This window comes from Lissotriton vulgaris, chromosome 8 (genome assembly GCF_964263255.1).
Source record: "Lissotriton vulgaris chromosome 8, aLisVul1.2, whole genome shotgun sequence".
Taxonomy (NCBI): Eukaryota; Metazoa; Chordata; class Amphibia; order Caudata; family Salamandridae; genus Lissotriton; species Lissotriton vulgaris.
Genome location: NC_141696.1, coordinates 407,872,490 through 407,890,724, shown reverse-complemented (window position 1 = coordinate 407,890,724; position 18,235 = coordinate 407,872,490). Strand labels below are relative to the sequence as shown.

At 43.4% G+C, this 18,235-nt stretch overlaps 1 protein-coding gene across 1 annotated transcript in view; it reads right to left on the bottom strand.

Moving 5' to 3' along the window:
- VWA3B (von Willebrand factor A domain containing 3B) overlaps positions 1 to 18,235 on the bottom strand; it is a 981,637-nt gene that overhangs the window by 152,741 nt on the left and 810,661 nt on the right. Inside the window, exon 28 of the mRNA XM_086934174.1 lies at positions 11,905 to 12,059. Within this exon, the coding sequence (XP_086790300.1) occupies positions 11,905 to 12,059 (155 nt within the window). The remainder of the gene's footprint in view (positions 1 to 11,904; positions 12,060 to 18,235) is intronic.

Here is an 18,235-nt window from a genome sequence, read left to right as displayed (position 1 = left end):
AAGATTCCTTGTAGCGCTGCCCTGCCACACTACCCCATAAATGAGGCCCATTGTTTTTTAATGACACTAGCAGCTCTTTCTCCCATAGGAAGAAATGGAACAGAAAAGCTCGCCCTTACTACCAGTAATATGGTGCAAGCTTGCATTCAGGGCAAATTGGCACCATTAACCCCTTCGGGGCTGATGACGAGCTGGGCTCGTCATGGCGTAGCCTCCTCGCACGCTGATGCCGAGCCCAGCTCGTCACGTAACATGGGATTTAGTAAATCATCGCGTAGGAGGGGAATTGCGCTAGCGCGCATGTGGTTAAGGCACAGAGTGTAAGCGGGCATTTATTCAAACAACACATTTTTCTTTTTCTTTCCGACTTTAATAACGAAATGGCAATCGTATCTGGACTTCAAATGTCATGCGAAAGTCAATATTCATATCAAAAGTACAGATGATATGGCACATGGGCTGAAATATCCCATTCAGATGTATGTAACTATGGCAGCGAGTGGTAATGACTGCAGTCCTCAGCTTTAAGACACAGCTAATGAGCTGAATAGCCAATCATGATAAAAGGCCACTTCAGGAGGAAAGACATTTTGCTATAGAGACGGTTAGATTCATGATCCTGTGGGTATTAATCACATAGGGTTCTGACAGTCCAGCATGAAACCAGACATATTTTCATATTGTTACATTTTCAAATGTTTCATTAGCTAAAAAAAGACCAAACATGAGCTTCATAACCGGAAGCAAACAGAAAGGCGTGGGTGCTATCTCAGAGAAGTCTGGGCAGTGCAGTCATGTGGTTACCATTAATGAGCAAGCAGCTGCTATTAACAGATCTTCTTTTTACTTCCGGGTTTATATTGACACAGCAACAACTAACAGATTAAAGCACCACAAATGGAGACTAACAGTTTCAATGGAATAGCAGGCACTGCAAAACCACAGAAAGTTCCTACACAGAATTTAATTTAACTTTAAAAATTGTTTGCTGAAAAGGATATACATATCATTAAGTAAATATTAAAACAGATATGGTGGTCTAGGATATTTATTCCTCTTTCTATCCTATAAAGGATTAAATCACATGATATTAAAAACTGGGATACATTTCCTAATTTACAGACACAGATACAAATACTGAACAACTACACCAATTTAACATTATGAGAAGTTCAGTGAAAAATACGTGCTGGACTTCAATAATCCCACATTTCTACTCTGACTGAGGAAATGTTAATGCATTTGGTGTGAATTGGAAATGTAATAACCCTAAACGAGTACATTCTTACAGGATAAGAAGGGTTATGATAGCGGAACGTGAATACGTTTTTAAAAAATGTTGTTAATTTACCTAGAATATCCTCACCTATCCTGAATTTGCTACATTAGCTTTGAGAGAAGTTGAAACATTAATGATGAAGGGTTAATTGAGAAATTGGTGGTGAAACTCACTAACGTCCAAACTAAACAAGAAAGCCGATGGCTAAGGCTTTTTCTCATATTTCTATCCACAAAAAACTGACATTGAGGGAAAAAGGTTTGGTTAGATTCGTGCAAGTATTTACAAGTGGAAGTTTTCACTCTCGCAAACTGTTTACACAAACAGACAAGATGTGCAGATGTGTTTATTCACCTTTCAGATCACTTCCAGCCTTTATTATTTAGAAGCAATCTCTTCCTATGGTTTTAAAAATAGCATTGGTCTCACTGCAAGAGACGGACTCCATACCCTTGGTGTTGTGCAAAAAAGGGGTCATAACCCAGTAAATTACTGTTTGCAAGGAATGGCGATCCCAATATGCAAGGCTTAAACCTGAGAAGATCTGAAACATCTCGAAGAAAGCACGATGGGGTCAAAGAGGCTCCTGAAATATCACACAAGGTTTAGGAAGTGACTTTCTACCATGCACAATACAGAAGAACCAGCTGCCATGGCAACTGCTCTGACGCTGTGTGGGCAAATTAAAAGATGATATTAATTGCCATGTTAACTTCATTCCGGTCAAACAAAAAGTTATGGACATTAGTTCTGAGGGGGGCTATGTTACTTTTCCAAATTATTAATCCTTGAACCTTTCAAGCCTGCGCCCTAAACCCTGAAATACATGTTAGACCCTGTAACAGCATTGGGTGGTGTCAAGTATATATCAGGGAGTCAAACTTGCAGAGAACAGAGCCAGCCAGCAGCAACAGAGAGTACACCAAGTGCATAGACTGTACTGCTCCAGCTAATACCTATGGCTCCTAGATTATTCCTACCATGTGAGCATCAGAAAATGTGAGGACTAACAAGGGAGTAAGGCGAGTGAAGAATTTGCAGAAGTACTATAACATTCACTGCAGGCAATTTAACTGAAGGGATGACTCTTCTATTTTTTTTTATTGAGAATTCATTGATACAAAACAGATGCAGCATAAGAGATTTTTTTTTACAATAAATACAAGTATACTAACGGAGATACATTACGTGGTAAAATACTTCGGTATGCAGAGATGCAGCATAAATAAATCCATACAATAAATATACATATAAATAGGTATTTACACATACACATAAATATAAATATAAGTGGCACCAACCCCATTTAATTATACCTGCCCATCCCTCCAGGTTTTAAGGGGGTCCCACATCTTATTGCCGAAATTGCGCATTTTCTTACCCTTATAAAGATATAAAGTGGATTCGATATTATGTATACCAAGAAGTCTGAACAGCCACATTTGAAAGGTTGGGGCATTTGGATCCTTCCAGGCGGCTGAGAAAAAAATGCGTAATACCGCTGCGGCCAGAAAAATAAAGGCTTCTGTTTCCTTGTTAACAAGAGTCGTTTTACTATCGCTCCCAAAAATCATCACCGTCGGGGATAGGCTGATCTTTATGCCTAGCAGCCCCTCCAGAAATTTCTCAATCTCAGTTTGTATCAGACTGAGCTTCTCACAATAAAAAAACATATGTAAGAGATCTCCAGGACCTTTCTGGCACCTGGGGCAGTTACTATCAATCCTCATACCCCAATCATGTAACTTAGATGGAGTGTAATACAGATTGAATAGTGTTTTAAAATGCTGGGCCTTCAGGTTTGAGGATCGTAGTAACTGCTTATCCAACCCCAAAGCTTTATCAAGCTCGGTGTCCGGATCTTGTAGTCTGTCTGCCCAACCAGCCTCGTGCTTCTCAAGATCACCGGGTAATCTTTCTATAAGGGCTTGATATGTGTTCCTGATCCTATCGCCTCCTCTTATCAAATATCCCAGCACAGGGCAATATGGTCCGGGAGCGATATCCGAGATAGCAGTTTTGAGTGTTTGCGAGACCTGGAGATACTTAAAAATTTGGCCGGTGGACAAACCGTACTTCTCCTGTAGCCTGTTAAAGCTCATAATGCTGCCATTCTGCATCACATCTCCAACCGTCCGAATGCCCAGCTGTTCCCAGTATTTCCAGGCCCCATCCACACTCAAATTTGGTAGATAACCTGAATTCCACAGCGGGGTATGCATATTAATCTTAGGGATATGGAGCAATTTCTGCAGTTTTTTCCATAAATCCCATACCGGGATTTTTACAAAAATCTACGACTAGTTTTTCTCAGCAGTGCCCCTACGGCCTCCTTTCCCATCAATAGTTCGTAGATTGATGGTGGAACGTATAGATCAGAGGTCGGGTCATATGAATATCTTCTACTGGGTACTGACGTAAATAATATAGACATTTGCGTCAGCAAACAAGCCCAGTGGTAGAATCTTATGTTTGGGACTGCTAGACCTCTGCGTTCCTGTGGGAGAGGCATACCTTGCTGCCCTCCTGATTTTACCATACTGCCAAAGAAAGCTATTAAAGATGGACTCCATATTTTTTAACATCCCTTCCTCTATTAAATAGGGTATGCATCTAAACAAATAAAGGAGTTTGGGTAGCATGGTCATCTTTAGCATGTTGGTCCTCCCTATTAAAGATAGATGCAGTGAGTCCATCCGCTTCAAATCTGACTCAATTTTTTTTAGAAGTGGAGCATAATTATCCTGAATAATAGAGCTTGTTTCTGCGTTGATTACTACCCCAAGATAAGTCGCAGAATCAACATATCTTTGATCAGCTTTAACGACCTCCTTTGAGCAAATTACCTGAGTTTTTTACTCATTCAGTCGATACCCCGAATGCATACCAAACTCCCTTGTGACTTCTACCAATATCCGCATGGCCTCAACTGGCTCTGAAGTAATAGCTGCCAGATCATCGGCATACGCCAATATTTTGCTTTCAAATCCATTAGTTAATGCTGGCTGGATTCTCACATTCCCCAGAATTTGCCTGTTCAGTGGGTCAATGCATAGTGCAAACAGGATCGGTGAGCAGGGGCAACCCTGACGGGTGCCCCTGCTTATCCTAATCCTATCAGAGCTCTGGCCCATCATCTGAATTCGGGCAATTGGGTCGCGATACATGGCCTCCAAGGCCATACGGATTTTTGGACCAAAACCTCTCTCCTGTCCCACAGATATAGCCACCTGACACGGTCGAACGCTTTTTCCGCATCGAGGAGGATCATGGCGACCCCCCTCCCCCCAGCAGCATAGGCCTCAAACAATGACATTTCTCTCCTAACGTGGTCCGTCGTTCCGCGACCGGGGATGAACCCATGCTGCCAGGGTCAGACGAGCCCCCCAATGACCCTCCCTAACCGTGCGGCCAAAATCTTTGCGTACAGCTTGTTGTCTGAATTAATCAAAGATATGGGCCTGTAGGACCCATGATTCTCCCTTGGCTTTCCCTTTTTATGAAAGACTATGATGTTGGTGTCTTTCCATGTTTCCGGGATCTTGCCCGTACATATGATACCATTAAATAGGTCCAGCAAAATTGGAGCCAGCTCTGCTGAGAGACACTTGTACACCTCGAGGGGGATGCTGTCTGGCCCAGCGGCCTTTCCGGTAGCCAGGTCAGACAGCGCCCCGCGGATCTCATCTAGCGTTATATCCAGCTCCAATTTTGCCCTGTCCTCTGCTCCCAATCTGGGCCCATTATCCAGATACCTGCCGTGTGGTAGCACCCCACCCATTTCTTCCTTATACAGGGTTTGATAGAAGTTTGCAAAAACTGAAAGGATGTCCTGAGGTTCCACAACCTCCCGTCCATTCTCTTGGATGCTTGTTATTGTATTTTTGATATAGCCTTGCCTGACCCTTAGTGCTAATTCCTTCCCAGCCTGCTCACCAGTCTCATACACTCTCCTCTTATATGTCCAATATTCTGCTGCCGCTTTCTCTGCCAGTTGTTTCTGTATTTCCGCTTTGAATAGGCAGATACTGGTTTGACTCTCTTTACCTTCCCTTCCTTGTGTTAAATCTTGGCATTGCTGTTCCTCTGCCTTAACTAAATCTGCCATAAGCCTGTTCCTATTGGCTTGTACTTTTTTCCTGGTCTGAGCAGTGTAACTAATGACCTCCCCCTCAATGCTGCTTTGAATGAGTCCCACACACAGTTCCTTGATGCACTATAACGATTGACATCAAAGTATTCGCGGGTCCATTTTTGCATATATTCCACGAACTGGGCATCTATCAAGAGTTTCCGATTGAATGTCCAATCCCTGCAGTTCCTAACTAATCCCATACCATTATATGTGATTGCCAGTGGGCTATGATCTGAGAGGACCTTGGGGAGTTTCCTGATTCTGATCTTGCTAATTTCCGTGGACGAAATAAGGAAGTAATCCAGCTTGCTGTGCCTCTGGTGGGGACAGGAAAAATATGTGTAGCCTGGGTCACTAGGCTCCTTTGCCCCCAAACATCCGTTACGCCATGCGATAACATCATGTACCGAAGAGCCGTATATACCCTTGGTTTTCTACCAGCATACGGACTTCCCGCAGAAAAATCTATGGGGATGGGAACTGGCCATGTTGCCAATTCCTCTTCCAATATTTCGAAAACCTCTGGGTCATCCTGGTTTGAGCCATAGATGCTGCAGATTGTAAGACCACACTCCAGCTCTGCCAGGGCCCACCTACCCTGTGCATCAGACTTAGCCCAATTAGCCCCCCCAGCATAGTTTTCCCCAGAACCACTACCCCCCTTACTGTTGAGGTTTGGGAGGAGCATGCCAAAATATTGAACCCTCCAAGCCTGAGGAGCTGCTTCTTAGCCCATGGTAGGTGGGTTTCCTGCAGGCACAGAATATCGATAGGTTCAGTTTTGACAAACTGTGCCAGTCTTGCTCTCTTCTTCCAATCGTTCAGCCCACCTATATTTATTGAGTATACACTAAGGCTCGCCCTACCTATTGTAAAAAAAAACACCCTACTTTTCCCTGCAGAGAGTAAAAAAAGAAAACTTTTTCCATAACATATATACAAATTCCTGAAAGTACAAGAACTAAAAAAATCACTGTATGTTAAATTCTCATTTTATTTTGCTTCCCCCCCTCACTCACCTGACCCGTGACCCCCCCTCAAGGTTCCCCCCCTCCACCCTTCCCCCTTCCTACCCCCCTCCCACTGGAAGCACTCAGACCTTGGTCTGGGTTAGTGATGGTTGAGTGCAGCAGCGTGGAGAATGGGCGCAGCTGTTAATTAGAACAAAACAATCATGTGAATCACATCTTACCCCCCATTCCCCCCGGAAAAAAAAACCCAGATAGAAAAGAGAAGCCAAAAGAACAAATCTAGGCTAGGAAAATATCCAGCACAAGCTTAAATCCTTATACCAAAAGGTCATATTGCTAAACTAGACAAATCCAAAGAGTAAAACAACAATCACGTTATGAGTTTTAAACCCCTCGACAGACTAAGCACTCCGCCATTCAAGCTTATTTCAGTTACAAAGAGTCCAACAACTCCCTTGCTTTAACTTCTGAAGAGAAGTAAAGAGTCCTTCTACCTTTAACTATCTTAAGCTGCGCTGGATTCACTAAGTAGGCTTGGAGATGTTTATCCTGAAGGGGCTTGATCAACTGGCGGAGTCTCCACCGCCTCTCGACCGTTGCGTGACAAAAGTCTGGTCTCACAAAAAAAGTCACTCCCTCGCTAGATCTTTTTGCGTCGGGCGGGCCTTTTCGGAAATAAGCTGTCGAAGGACATAGTTCCCAAAGAAAATCAAAACTGCCCTTGGCTTGTCACAGCTCCCAGCCCCCGGACGAACTCTAAACGGAGTGCGATGTATTCTTTGCATTTCCGACGCCCAGTTCCACTCAGATAATTCGGGGAATGCCGACTTAAAGAGGTTGATCATAAAGGCCCTGATGTCTGAGCCCTCTGCCCCTTCCGGAACCCCCAGAACTCGCCGGTTATTGCGCATTAACCGATTTTCCATGTCCACCTGTTTCCACTGAATGTCAACAACCTGGGCGCTCTGGGAGTCTACATTAGATGATGCTACAGCAGCTTCTGCTTCAGTTGCCACAATCCGTTCCTCCAAGTTGGTGACCTTATCCCCCACATTAGTGTATGCCTTAGACAGTTTTCTAACGACACCCGGCATCTTACGCATTGCCGCCTGTGCCTTCTGGGTGTCAAGCCTTGCTTCTTCCCTATGCGTAACGATGGTCTGATATATGACATCTAATAATGGAGGATAGGATACTGGGGCCTCGGCATTAGAGCTTCCCTGAAGGGGTGTAGCTGAGGAGTGGTCCCAGGCCAAATCCCGCATGGGTTGTACATGGACACTTCCCTGGGCACCAAGTCTTTCAGCCGTGCTGGGGGGGTTCTGTTCTAAATCACTGTCGGATCCCAAAATGCTTTCCTCCTGAGAGGAGCTCCTCTCCTCATCGGACCATTCTGCATCCTCTGATACCGAAAAGAAACATTCGCTACTGTCTTTCTCCTTCTCTTGTTCTTTATCCCTTTAATCAATAAGAGTCAGCTGAGCCAAAGGAGGGCACAATTGTGTAATCTCTTTCTCCTTCACTCTACCCGTATCCCCTCCAAACATCAAAGCTTGCCCCGGAGCCACCTCCAGCTGGTTACTCGGCTGTGGAGACTATACAGGCAAATTTACTGATTGTACGGGATAAGAAGCAAGTTCAATTGACCCCCCACTATCGGATGCAGCCCCACCAGGTTGTTTGTCAGTACCTGTAAGCACCAGGAGTCCATCAGCTACCGCTTGCCCCTCTGTTTCAGCCAGACCTTCTGCTTGCACAACACTTGGCAACGTCGCATCCTCCAGCCCCTCAACCTCATCCGGAAGGGGGGGTAAGTGCGGGATCGGTACCTGACTCTTTAGTCTCCTTGACCTCCTGTGTCGCTGTCTCCTGGGCTGGGGGTAGTGGCACCGCCACATCAGCGTTCTTTTGGCTCCTTCCTCCACGAACCAGCAGCTCCGAAATAGAAGGAGACTGCCGTAGGCGCTGTACCACCTGTTTTCCTCTCTTGGGTAGTGCCGGTGTTTCACCAGTTTAACCTATATTCGGGACCCCTGTGGACGGAGATATCTCTGCTGACTCGTGCTGTGTTTGCTCCGTAATTGGAACTGAAGCTTGAGCCGCCTGTGCTGCCTGCATTGCCTGTGCTGATTGTGCTGCTTGTGCTGCCTGGGTTTTCTTCTTTGCTGCAGCCGCAGCTTTTGCTGTTACTCCTGCTGCCATTTTCGGGGCCATTATTGGTGTGGTATCCACTAAATGCAACCTCCGCTGTAAGTAACTGAGCAGAGCCGCTCCTCCCGCTGCTCTTCTCCCGGCTTCCCCGGCCTGCTTCGACCAGCTCCTGACACTCCCCCAGCGCCGCAGGCGTCGGATCCAGAGCGCCAGAACGGCAGCCAGCAGCTTCAGGATCCCGTCTGTCGCCGCAATTTGCCTCGCTCTGAAGCCCGCTGCTCCGGTCCGCCAGGGATTGCAGAACATCTGCGCACTTCTCGCCCGGTCAAAAATATCCAGGTAAGTCGCTACTTCTGTGGGGGATGGGGGGTTACTGTGCCTCGCCCACACTGCTGCTCTGCGTCTACCTCACACAGCCGCCATCTTGCTTCCCCGCCCCTTAAGGCATGAGTCTTCTAATGAAGACTATTGCTATGGCTGATTTTTTAATTTAGAAAACAATACCTAAAAGATTTGGAAGTGGAGTCCTCAAATAAGGAGAAAAAAGTAAAGCTGCCCAAAAGCATACTAAGCCAATAATGTTCCATACACAGCCTCAGCCCTGGCATCTACGTCAAGGCTACATCGTATTGGTCATGTGATGATGCTGAACCCTCAGCTTTAGCACAGTTAAAATCATATTTTAGCTTGACTTCAGTGGTGAAGGTGGCACAACAGATGGCAAAAAAATCAAAGTCAACATCATATTGTGCAATGAATCCCTTACTGTAGAGCCACGGACACCCCACACCATGCATTCTACAATACTGCAATGTTAATGTAAGTCTGTGCTGAGTCATTGGGCAATCAGTAGCCACCCGGTGGAACGGTCAGACTGTTCTTGCTTCTCTGTGCTCATAGGGTGTAAGTCTATGATGGGGTTACGTTTGAATTCTGCTCCAAACATAGTATGGCTCACCACTGCACTCTGGTGAAGGTGTCCGTCTGTTTCAAAAAGTGATGATGCCTTGAGACCAAAGTTCTATTCAGGGCCAGGCCTTGTCTTTTGTGTTTTTGGCAACAACGATGCAGATGTAGCGTCCTGATCACTTGATGCAGTAACTAGACATTCCTTACTCTCAATGAGTACCACGGCCCACTGAGGGTAAAAATTACCTTTGAGGATGTCAAGACAATATTTTTGTCCTTTACATGTGACATGACCAATGCCCAAGTAGGTTGAAATCAGTCTAGGGTTGCTGGAGTTTCATCTTAGGGAGCCTGGCCAGGCAGTTTAGGCGGACTGCTCTTTCTGAAGCAGGACCACAACTGATTTTCGTATAGCTTCTGCTTGGATAGAGAGTCCCAGTTGACCAAAAAAGATGCACAAGAACACACCCCAACTGATTGCCAGTGACTTAGCTTAATTCAACCATTCTTTCAATTACTTTGCTGTTTGTTACGGTGAATGATTACACCCAAAACACCAAATACAACAATCCTGGCTTTCACTCATTGCCGCTGCCTTACTGAACTTTCTTTGTTTTTAAACTCCTGAAGTTGCTATTCTATAATCAAATGCAAATAAGACAAAGACAATACATTTGGAAATAACTGTGATCACTGGAACTGTTGGATACCACACCATGGCCTTGTCTAAAGTGCCAACACCTGGGGGTCGAAATAGGAACCAAAGGAGGCAAACAGGTAAGAACAATTTATATACGCACTCCACTGAGACAGTCATTCCCGCTGTTATGGACAAAATGAGGAATGAGGCAGGCAATGGCTCCATCCATGCACTGGTCCTGCTAGACCTCTCAGCTACATTTGACACGGTCGATCATACTTTATTGATTGACCATGTCAGCAGTGTAGGACTGTGTGTCACCGCACTTGAGTGGATGACCAACTTTCTCGAAGATCAGACTCAGTTTCCCTTCCCCTATTTCGCTCTGCCAAAGTCCACTTGGGTTGCGGTGTGCCCCAGGCATCATCCCTGTCCCCCACTTGTTTAACCTTGACATCCATCCTTTAGTACACTATCTTCAGACAAAAGATATGAAAATATTTAATAATGCTGATGACATGCAGCTAATTTTTGTGATCAACACTATAAAACACCATGCTCTATATTTGGTACAGGATGAATTTTCATCAGTTAAAGTTAAACCCTGATAAAACAGAAGTGGTGATAACAAAAAATAACTCGATCCAATGGAACCACTCCTTCTGGCCTTTGGTATTAGGCTCTTCCCACACGCCTAACAGAGTGGTGAAAAGCCTTGGGATTCTTATTGATGAAGACTTATCTCGCAAACAACAGATTGGAGTTGTTTCATCCTTTTGCCACTTTCAACTTCAAAGAATAAGGAAAATCCGCAGATATTTTACAGAGAAAGCTGTTATTCAAATTATCATTCCCCTTGTGATATTGCGGATTGACTACGCAAATGCCCTCTACCTGTGACTTCCTACTGGATTAAATCACAGGTTGCAATTGGTACAAAATCAGGCGGCCCGGCAGGTCTTTTCCCAGCCACGACATTGTCCCACTAAGCACTGATGGAAGAGTGCCACTGGCCCAGAAGACCATCTTTAAAACAGCCTGTATGACTTTTAAGGCTCTTGATGGTAAAATCCCTGATTTTATATGGACCAGAATTGAGCGCCACATGCCCACTTGCCATCTGAGATCTGCCCATCTTAATTTACTAAAGATGCCAAGAAGCAAAAGGAAACAGCTAGGAACAGGTTTTCTGTTCTGGCTCCTCTCACATGGATCACCCTCCACTTGGATATTAGATCAGTATCCAACTATATAATATTCAGGAGACTCCTAAAACCTTGGTTGTACTAACAATCTATGCCTAAATTAGTGATCAATGCTTTCCTCTGCTACTAGTGCCAAGAAACCTATGGTGAACGTGCGCTCTATATGTGCCCCATAACATAACATATATTTGTTGTCATTACTGTCAATCAGCAAAGTGCAATGCTGATTTCACAAACGTGGCAGACGCGGTACAACCTGGCACCTTGTATAATGCTTTTCATGATCACAGCCTGTTGATGGGGTGCTCTACCATGAAATGGTAGAACTGGCTTGCACTTATACTGACTCAACAGTATCAACCACCAGCATTGTCAAGGTAAGTAGATATTGCCTAAAGGACAGTAAATCTATGCTTCCATATGTACACATATCTTGGCGATATGGTGGGAGTTGATATTTTTGCAGGTCAATATTATTTATCCCAATATTTTAACATACAACTGTTGCTGGGGAGTTTCAAAGATAACAGACCACCAGATGTAACAATATAAACTGTAATGTACATTTGTTTCCTTATTGCTCTATATCTCACTCTTAAATAAAGCACACTTACCTCTTGCTGTTCCCGTTGTGTTACTTGATACTGGTGAAGCTGTTCTGCCATCTCTTTAAATTTCCACTGAATAAGCTTGAATTTACTTCCAGGAGTGTCATGAGGCTGAGAGCTGGGACTATCAATACTTTGTTTACTTTCACCCCTATTGAATTCTGTGAATAAGATAATCTTGTTTGTGATACAACACACACAGCAAAGTATCACAATAATAAGGAAATAAATCCAAAGAAAATGTAAATCTCTAAGGCTGTGGACTCCAGGTATGGATTATGAATTACACTTGAGTTTGACCAATAAGGTTCAAAGGTTTTATTCAACTGCAACGTTATTGTACAAATTTATCTAGACATAGACAATCAATTCATTACCTTGCTTTTGTCACTTCCGCAATACTAGTGGACACTTTCCACTCACCAGTGATCATTCCAACCCCCTTGGTACACAAAGTTCAATGGTGTTGAAATCTCATTTAAGCCAATATACAGAGGACTCTATAACTTTGGAAAAGGGTAGGCTGAAAAAATAGGGTTATAATCTGAGCTCATGTACCCTAAAAGAACCTGCAAAGACACAAATGAGGGCAGCCAGAATCCTATGCCCAATCTGATCACTACTCAGTTTCCTATTTTCTTCATTAGGATCCACAGCAAGAACATAGCATCAATAGCAACCAACAATATCATTATAAGGGCTAGTCTACAGAGAATGATCATTGGTGGGGGCCACCCAGCCAGCAAGTCAGTCGCCGGTCAACTGTGCGGGTTCCAGTACATCACAGGATAGCATCTAATATTTTTCAGCCTGGCTGTAGCCACACATTCATATTATATAATACACAAACATTAGCACAGACCTGGTCAAACTGGCAGCGACATAAGACCAACAGAAAAAAGAACTGGGAGAAAATTGAATTTGACTTGGTAGGGGCACTATTAATTGAGGACCCCATTCCCCAGAATGTTTACCAGCCAAGAGGCAGGGGACACCATCAGTGCTGGGTGGGGCGCATGAAAACTGCACTCACCACCCACAGCGTGGGGAGCTATCAACTAGGGACTCTATTGCTTAGAACCCTTACCTGCCAGTAGGCAGGGGACACCAGCAGCTATGGGCGGGGTGTATCAAAACAGCCCAATCCACCTGCGGCATGGGACGCTATCATCTGGGGACTCTATTGCCCAGAATCCTTACCTGCCAGGGTCAGAGACACCAGCAGCGCCATTCAGGGTGCTTAAAAACAGTACGCGTGGCCCACGGTGTGGAACACTATAAACTGGGTACTCTATTGCCTAGAATCCTTACCTGAAAGGAGGCAGGGGACTCCAGCAGTGCCAAGTGGAGCTCATAAAAACAGCACTCGCCGTGAGAGACGCTATCAACGGGGGAGTCTATTGTCCAGAATGCTTACCTGCAATGTGGCGGCAAACAGCAGCAGGGCAGGGCGGGGCACATGAAAACAGCACACACCAAATGCAGCTTTAGATGCACCTAGGTATGTGCCTGGGTGAAAACTAGGCCAAGAGTGGGCCTATCTGTGCCCATCCATCAGATAAGGCTGGACCAGGCCCCATCTATTAGCGGAGAAATAAGGGTTCTCATGCCCCTGTACTGCGTAAGAATGTGAAAAAGGAAGTCTAGTGGCCATTCTGAAAGAGGCCACTTTCTTCACTTTTTTTCTTAACCAACACAATGGGCGTCACCGTTAGAGAGCTATTGAACACTGAGGTGAGAGTAAAATCTGCCCAAGGTGGAGTGGCGAAAATTAAGGCGGGTGACCAATACCTACTGTCAAGTTTGATTTGCCATGTGATGGAAAGGACGACAAGTGTGAGAGGGGAACACACCACCTAGTCAATTTAGAAATCCACACTGTTTGTGTTTCTAATGAGCCTCTAACAATAGAAATTCTTCCACAACCTAATGCAGCCACGAAAGAGGCTACTAGAAACAAAGGAAACTTTTTTTTACATTTAATGGTCAAATTCTTAAATAAAGAACTAAGGGCTGTAATAACAAAAGATCGTAAAGAGGCTGAACAACCAGCTAAAGATAATTCTTATAACTTTTAGCTTACAGCAGGACCTGCTGAAGAAGATTTTGCTACTGCCTTAAGGGGATTAAATAATTGGTTAAAACCACAATGGATTTGATGTTGTCTAGACTCTAAGACATCAAAGCAGCTGTTTTGATTCGATTCAAGCGGTAAAAAAGATATAAAAAAACAAAAAGTCACAAGTGTCTAACCAAGCTGAAAATTCTGCACCAACACTGCAGGAGAGATGCAATATAATTGAGGTCCGTGAAATAGGGTCTGCTACACAATATGAAGGTCCAGAAATGATCAGTAGTAAATGCTGGTCACAGCTTAACTTTACATCTATTAGTATTTCTGGTCTTATAAAATGAGAAAATTTGGACCTGACCCCGCAGGCAACCTTGTACATAAGTGTTCTCAAAAATGTTCCCCCAGTGAGGGACGATTAGCGGGAATCTTGGGGAAATTTGAGAAGTAGATCCATCCATTAGATGTCCCAGAGGACAGGTTTTAGAAATCCATTATTTGAAGATCTTATCATGGTATGCAGAGTGAACTGGGCAGGAAGAGGAAATAAGTTCAACCTGGGGGATTGTATAGTAATGCAATTTAGAACACCGACACTGGTTAAATGTTTCTGCATAGTCTGGGTTCCCCACTGGCTAACAACTCAAGAATCACGGCGGTCCCACTTGAATATTTTTACACACCCATGGACTGCATATGACTACCCAAAAGTTGGTTTCACAGGCGTACTACTCCCATGATCTCTACCAAGGACCAGTTATCTGAGGTTCGGTCACTGGATTAGAATGAGCGGCTAACATGAAACTGTCTGTAGCCTCTGCATCCTCACCATTAGTGTCAGTAGGGGGTGGAGGATGTGGCTTAATGGCTAGGGCGGTTGATCTCGTATATAGGGAACTGGGTTTGAGTCTCGGCAATGACGCTCAACATCCTATGATTCTGGGCAAATCACTTAATCTCCCCGTGCCTAACAAAAATGAATGTGTCCTTATATAATGCAACTGGGGCTCAGGTAAAGCACTCTGATTACCTTTGGGTCAAGTTCACTCTCTCTAAAACTCGGAAAGAAGAAGAAAAAAGAAGGTTATGAGCAGATTTATCCCAGCAACCATCTAACACACAGGAATAGCCATTTGTTCAGAAAGATCAAATGGGGAAAAGCATGGTGACATCTCACCCCTAGATGAACATAAACAATATTCTAGGCAAAAATACAAACACAGACACCCTAGGGGAAATAAATAAGTATAGTCTTATTTTCTGGAAAGACCTTATAAGGACAATTCAAAATCCAGACCAGTATGAAATTATCAAGTACATGATAATTGGTTTACAGGAATAGTGGTCTGTAAACTGTCCCCATATAAATGGTTAAATAACAACCTACCCGAGTGCTACCCTCAGCTGTGGGGAGAGCAAAGGGGGGGGGGGGCTGGTAACATACATCTGAACATTATCCCTGGTACTGTGACGTATAAGAACTGAGACTCCCAATATTTTCAGGCTATTGGTTGGAGAGTGCTAAGGAATAGTCAACTCTACCTAATTAATTATTATAAAAATGTTTTATTTTACTACATAGAAAGACAATGGGAGGCATCCTATTGATAGAGGTATGGATCTAATTCACCCTGAAAAACATGGACCTGTTTTTATGATTTGGGTGGGGATTTTAATACTCATTTATTTACTTTGTTGGTGAAGGAAGTCTGTGTGTATGATGGTGGTTTAGACAAAGGAATGACACAATATTCCTACGAAAGGTAAGGAGAACAGATTAATCATATAATGTCTAAGCATAATATGGTATTTGTTAATGAGTTGAGCATTCTGTGCCCACCCTTTGAACATACCTTTAGAAGCAGAGGTTGTTAAATACAATTGATTATTTGTTAATTACCAAACATGTGGGACACTGTGTGCATAATTTTAGGACACACCCAAACTGGATAAGTGACCCTAACACACAAAGTATGGACATTATTCCTCTTGGTAGTCATGGAAAGCCCAATGATATGGAACACATTACAGATATAGACGTTTCTTCTACAAACGGTATCATCTTGAAATGGAGTAAAGTTAACGCTGAAAATGTATTCACAAAACTTATTAGGGACAATTACATGCAATTTAGTATCAGTCTTGAAGAGACTGCCCACGATGAGGAAGTTAAAAATGCTTTTAATGTAATTTCTTCTAAAATTAAAGAACTGTTAAAGATGCCCCTACAAGATAAAAAGGATATAAATAAGAGTTGGTTTGATTCAAGATGCACTAAAGCCCTTAGATCTTTAAAGGTGGCAATAAATAGATCAGTGAAAAACTGGGAGGAGGTATAGGCCGGTAGGGGGAACAGCGTTTACAACGCAACTTTTACAACGCAGTACCTTTACCACGCAACTTTTACAACGCAAGTCGTCACAACGACTTGTGCTGGGGGGCGCTGTAGGATAGGGAATAGTTTAATTTACTATCCAAAACCTTCCCTACTATCCACGGGGACTGGAGTTGGAATAGTAAATTAAACTATTCACTATCCAGCACCCCCCAACGCAAGTCGTTGTAACGACTTGCGTTGTAAAACCTGTGTGGTAAAGGCATGCGTTGTAAAAGCATGCGTAGTAACGACATACAACCGGCGGGTAGATGGGAACAGAAGGTGGCACTAGCGTCCAGGACACAATGAGTAAGAAATGAAGTATGGCAAGCATTAATTGCCGCTAGCAAGTTAAAAGATAGTTCTTGATTTTGGAAGATAGTTAATAACACTTTCCTTAATGGCTTTGTTTCTAGATGGCCTTCAGATGAGTCCAGGTCTTGTGTGTGTAATATGGGACGCGTTGAGGATGAAGTGCATATTCTTTTGTCTTCCCCACATATGCTACGTTAAGAAAGGTGGGGTTGAAAGCTAGTTTAAGACTATGATCAAGGAAGCCTTTCAGTTTTTCAAATGTGCAAGAAAACTGATATAGTTCACATCTAACTGATAATGATCTACGTAGACGAACGTCCCTGTACTTAAAATATGGATATTTTGTGATGTGGTGATGTTTGTCGTGATATATTTTAGACTACATGCACCTGCACGTTCTAGATAAAGGTTTTTGATTCATCAATATATTTGTATTTTGTATTTTTATATGTGCATATGTTTTATGGAAAATGTGTTATTTTTCCTTAAATATTTTTTTTTAATTGACTCACTATAACTGCAGGCCAAGGTTATTTAGGTACACTTGCTTGATTTTAGGACCGGTGCAGGTTGAACGTGTTGTAGGAAGATACTAATGTCAGTTAGCAATGTTGATATCCTACGTTTTTGGAGCCTGCATTTTTTGCAAATATGTTTTCATATGCCGCTGGCTCATTAATCCCAACAATATTCTGTAAAAAGGTGTTTATTTGCTACCAGGGACCACTTTGAATGTGCCACAGGAACACCACAACAGGGATTATTTATCTGAAACACAAAGCATCATTTTATAAGAACTAACACACGTGCTCGTTCATAGAAGACCGTGTATCATTTTCCCACTGTATTGGCTGCATTTGGGTCAGTTACTCAAAGCTCAGACAGATATAGTTGCCCTGAAGTTGCCTGGGGCATCTGCCTCTGTTATCATAGTCACGTAGGCCTAGATTAATAATTTGGACAGGTTTGCGTCTCCTTATGACTTTGGCTGCTGCCCTGTAGTGCGTCCCTTCCCTGTAAATGTGTCCCCATGCATCACATGGGAACAAATCATACTTGTCATGACAACAGTGGGGAACCAATGGCATTGTAGATAATAATCAGTCATGGCACACAGGCGTCCATTGACACTACTTCCTATGGCACGGGTAGGGAACACATCTTGTCAGATAAACATCTATAAGGCAGCACTTCTTTTGGCACTTTTTGAGTTTCTCACACTATTCATAATCATGTTTTGCTGGTGAGAGGGTCGGCTTTAGGGCGGTGCCACTGGTGCAGTCGCACTGGGCACTGACCTCCGGGGAAGATCTGTGTTTATCAATAACTTGAGATTTTTTTTTGTTGATTTTTTTTTTTTAATTTCCGTAATTTTTAATTGAAAAAAATATATTTAAGCACCTGCTGCAGAGTTCTATGTGCGTCCAGTTTCCAGTCAGCAATAATAATGCCATGATAACTCTTATGATTAATGTTCCTGCTAAAGAGAGAGAGATGGGAGTTTTGTCTAGTGGCAGTTTTGACTCGGCATAAAGGTTTTTTTGTTTTTTTTGCAGAGTTTTATATAGCGTGAA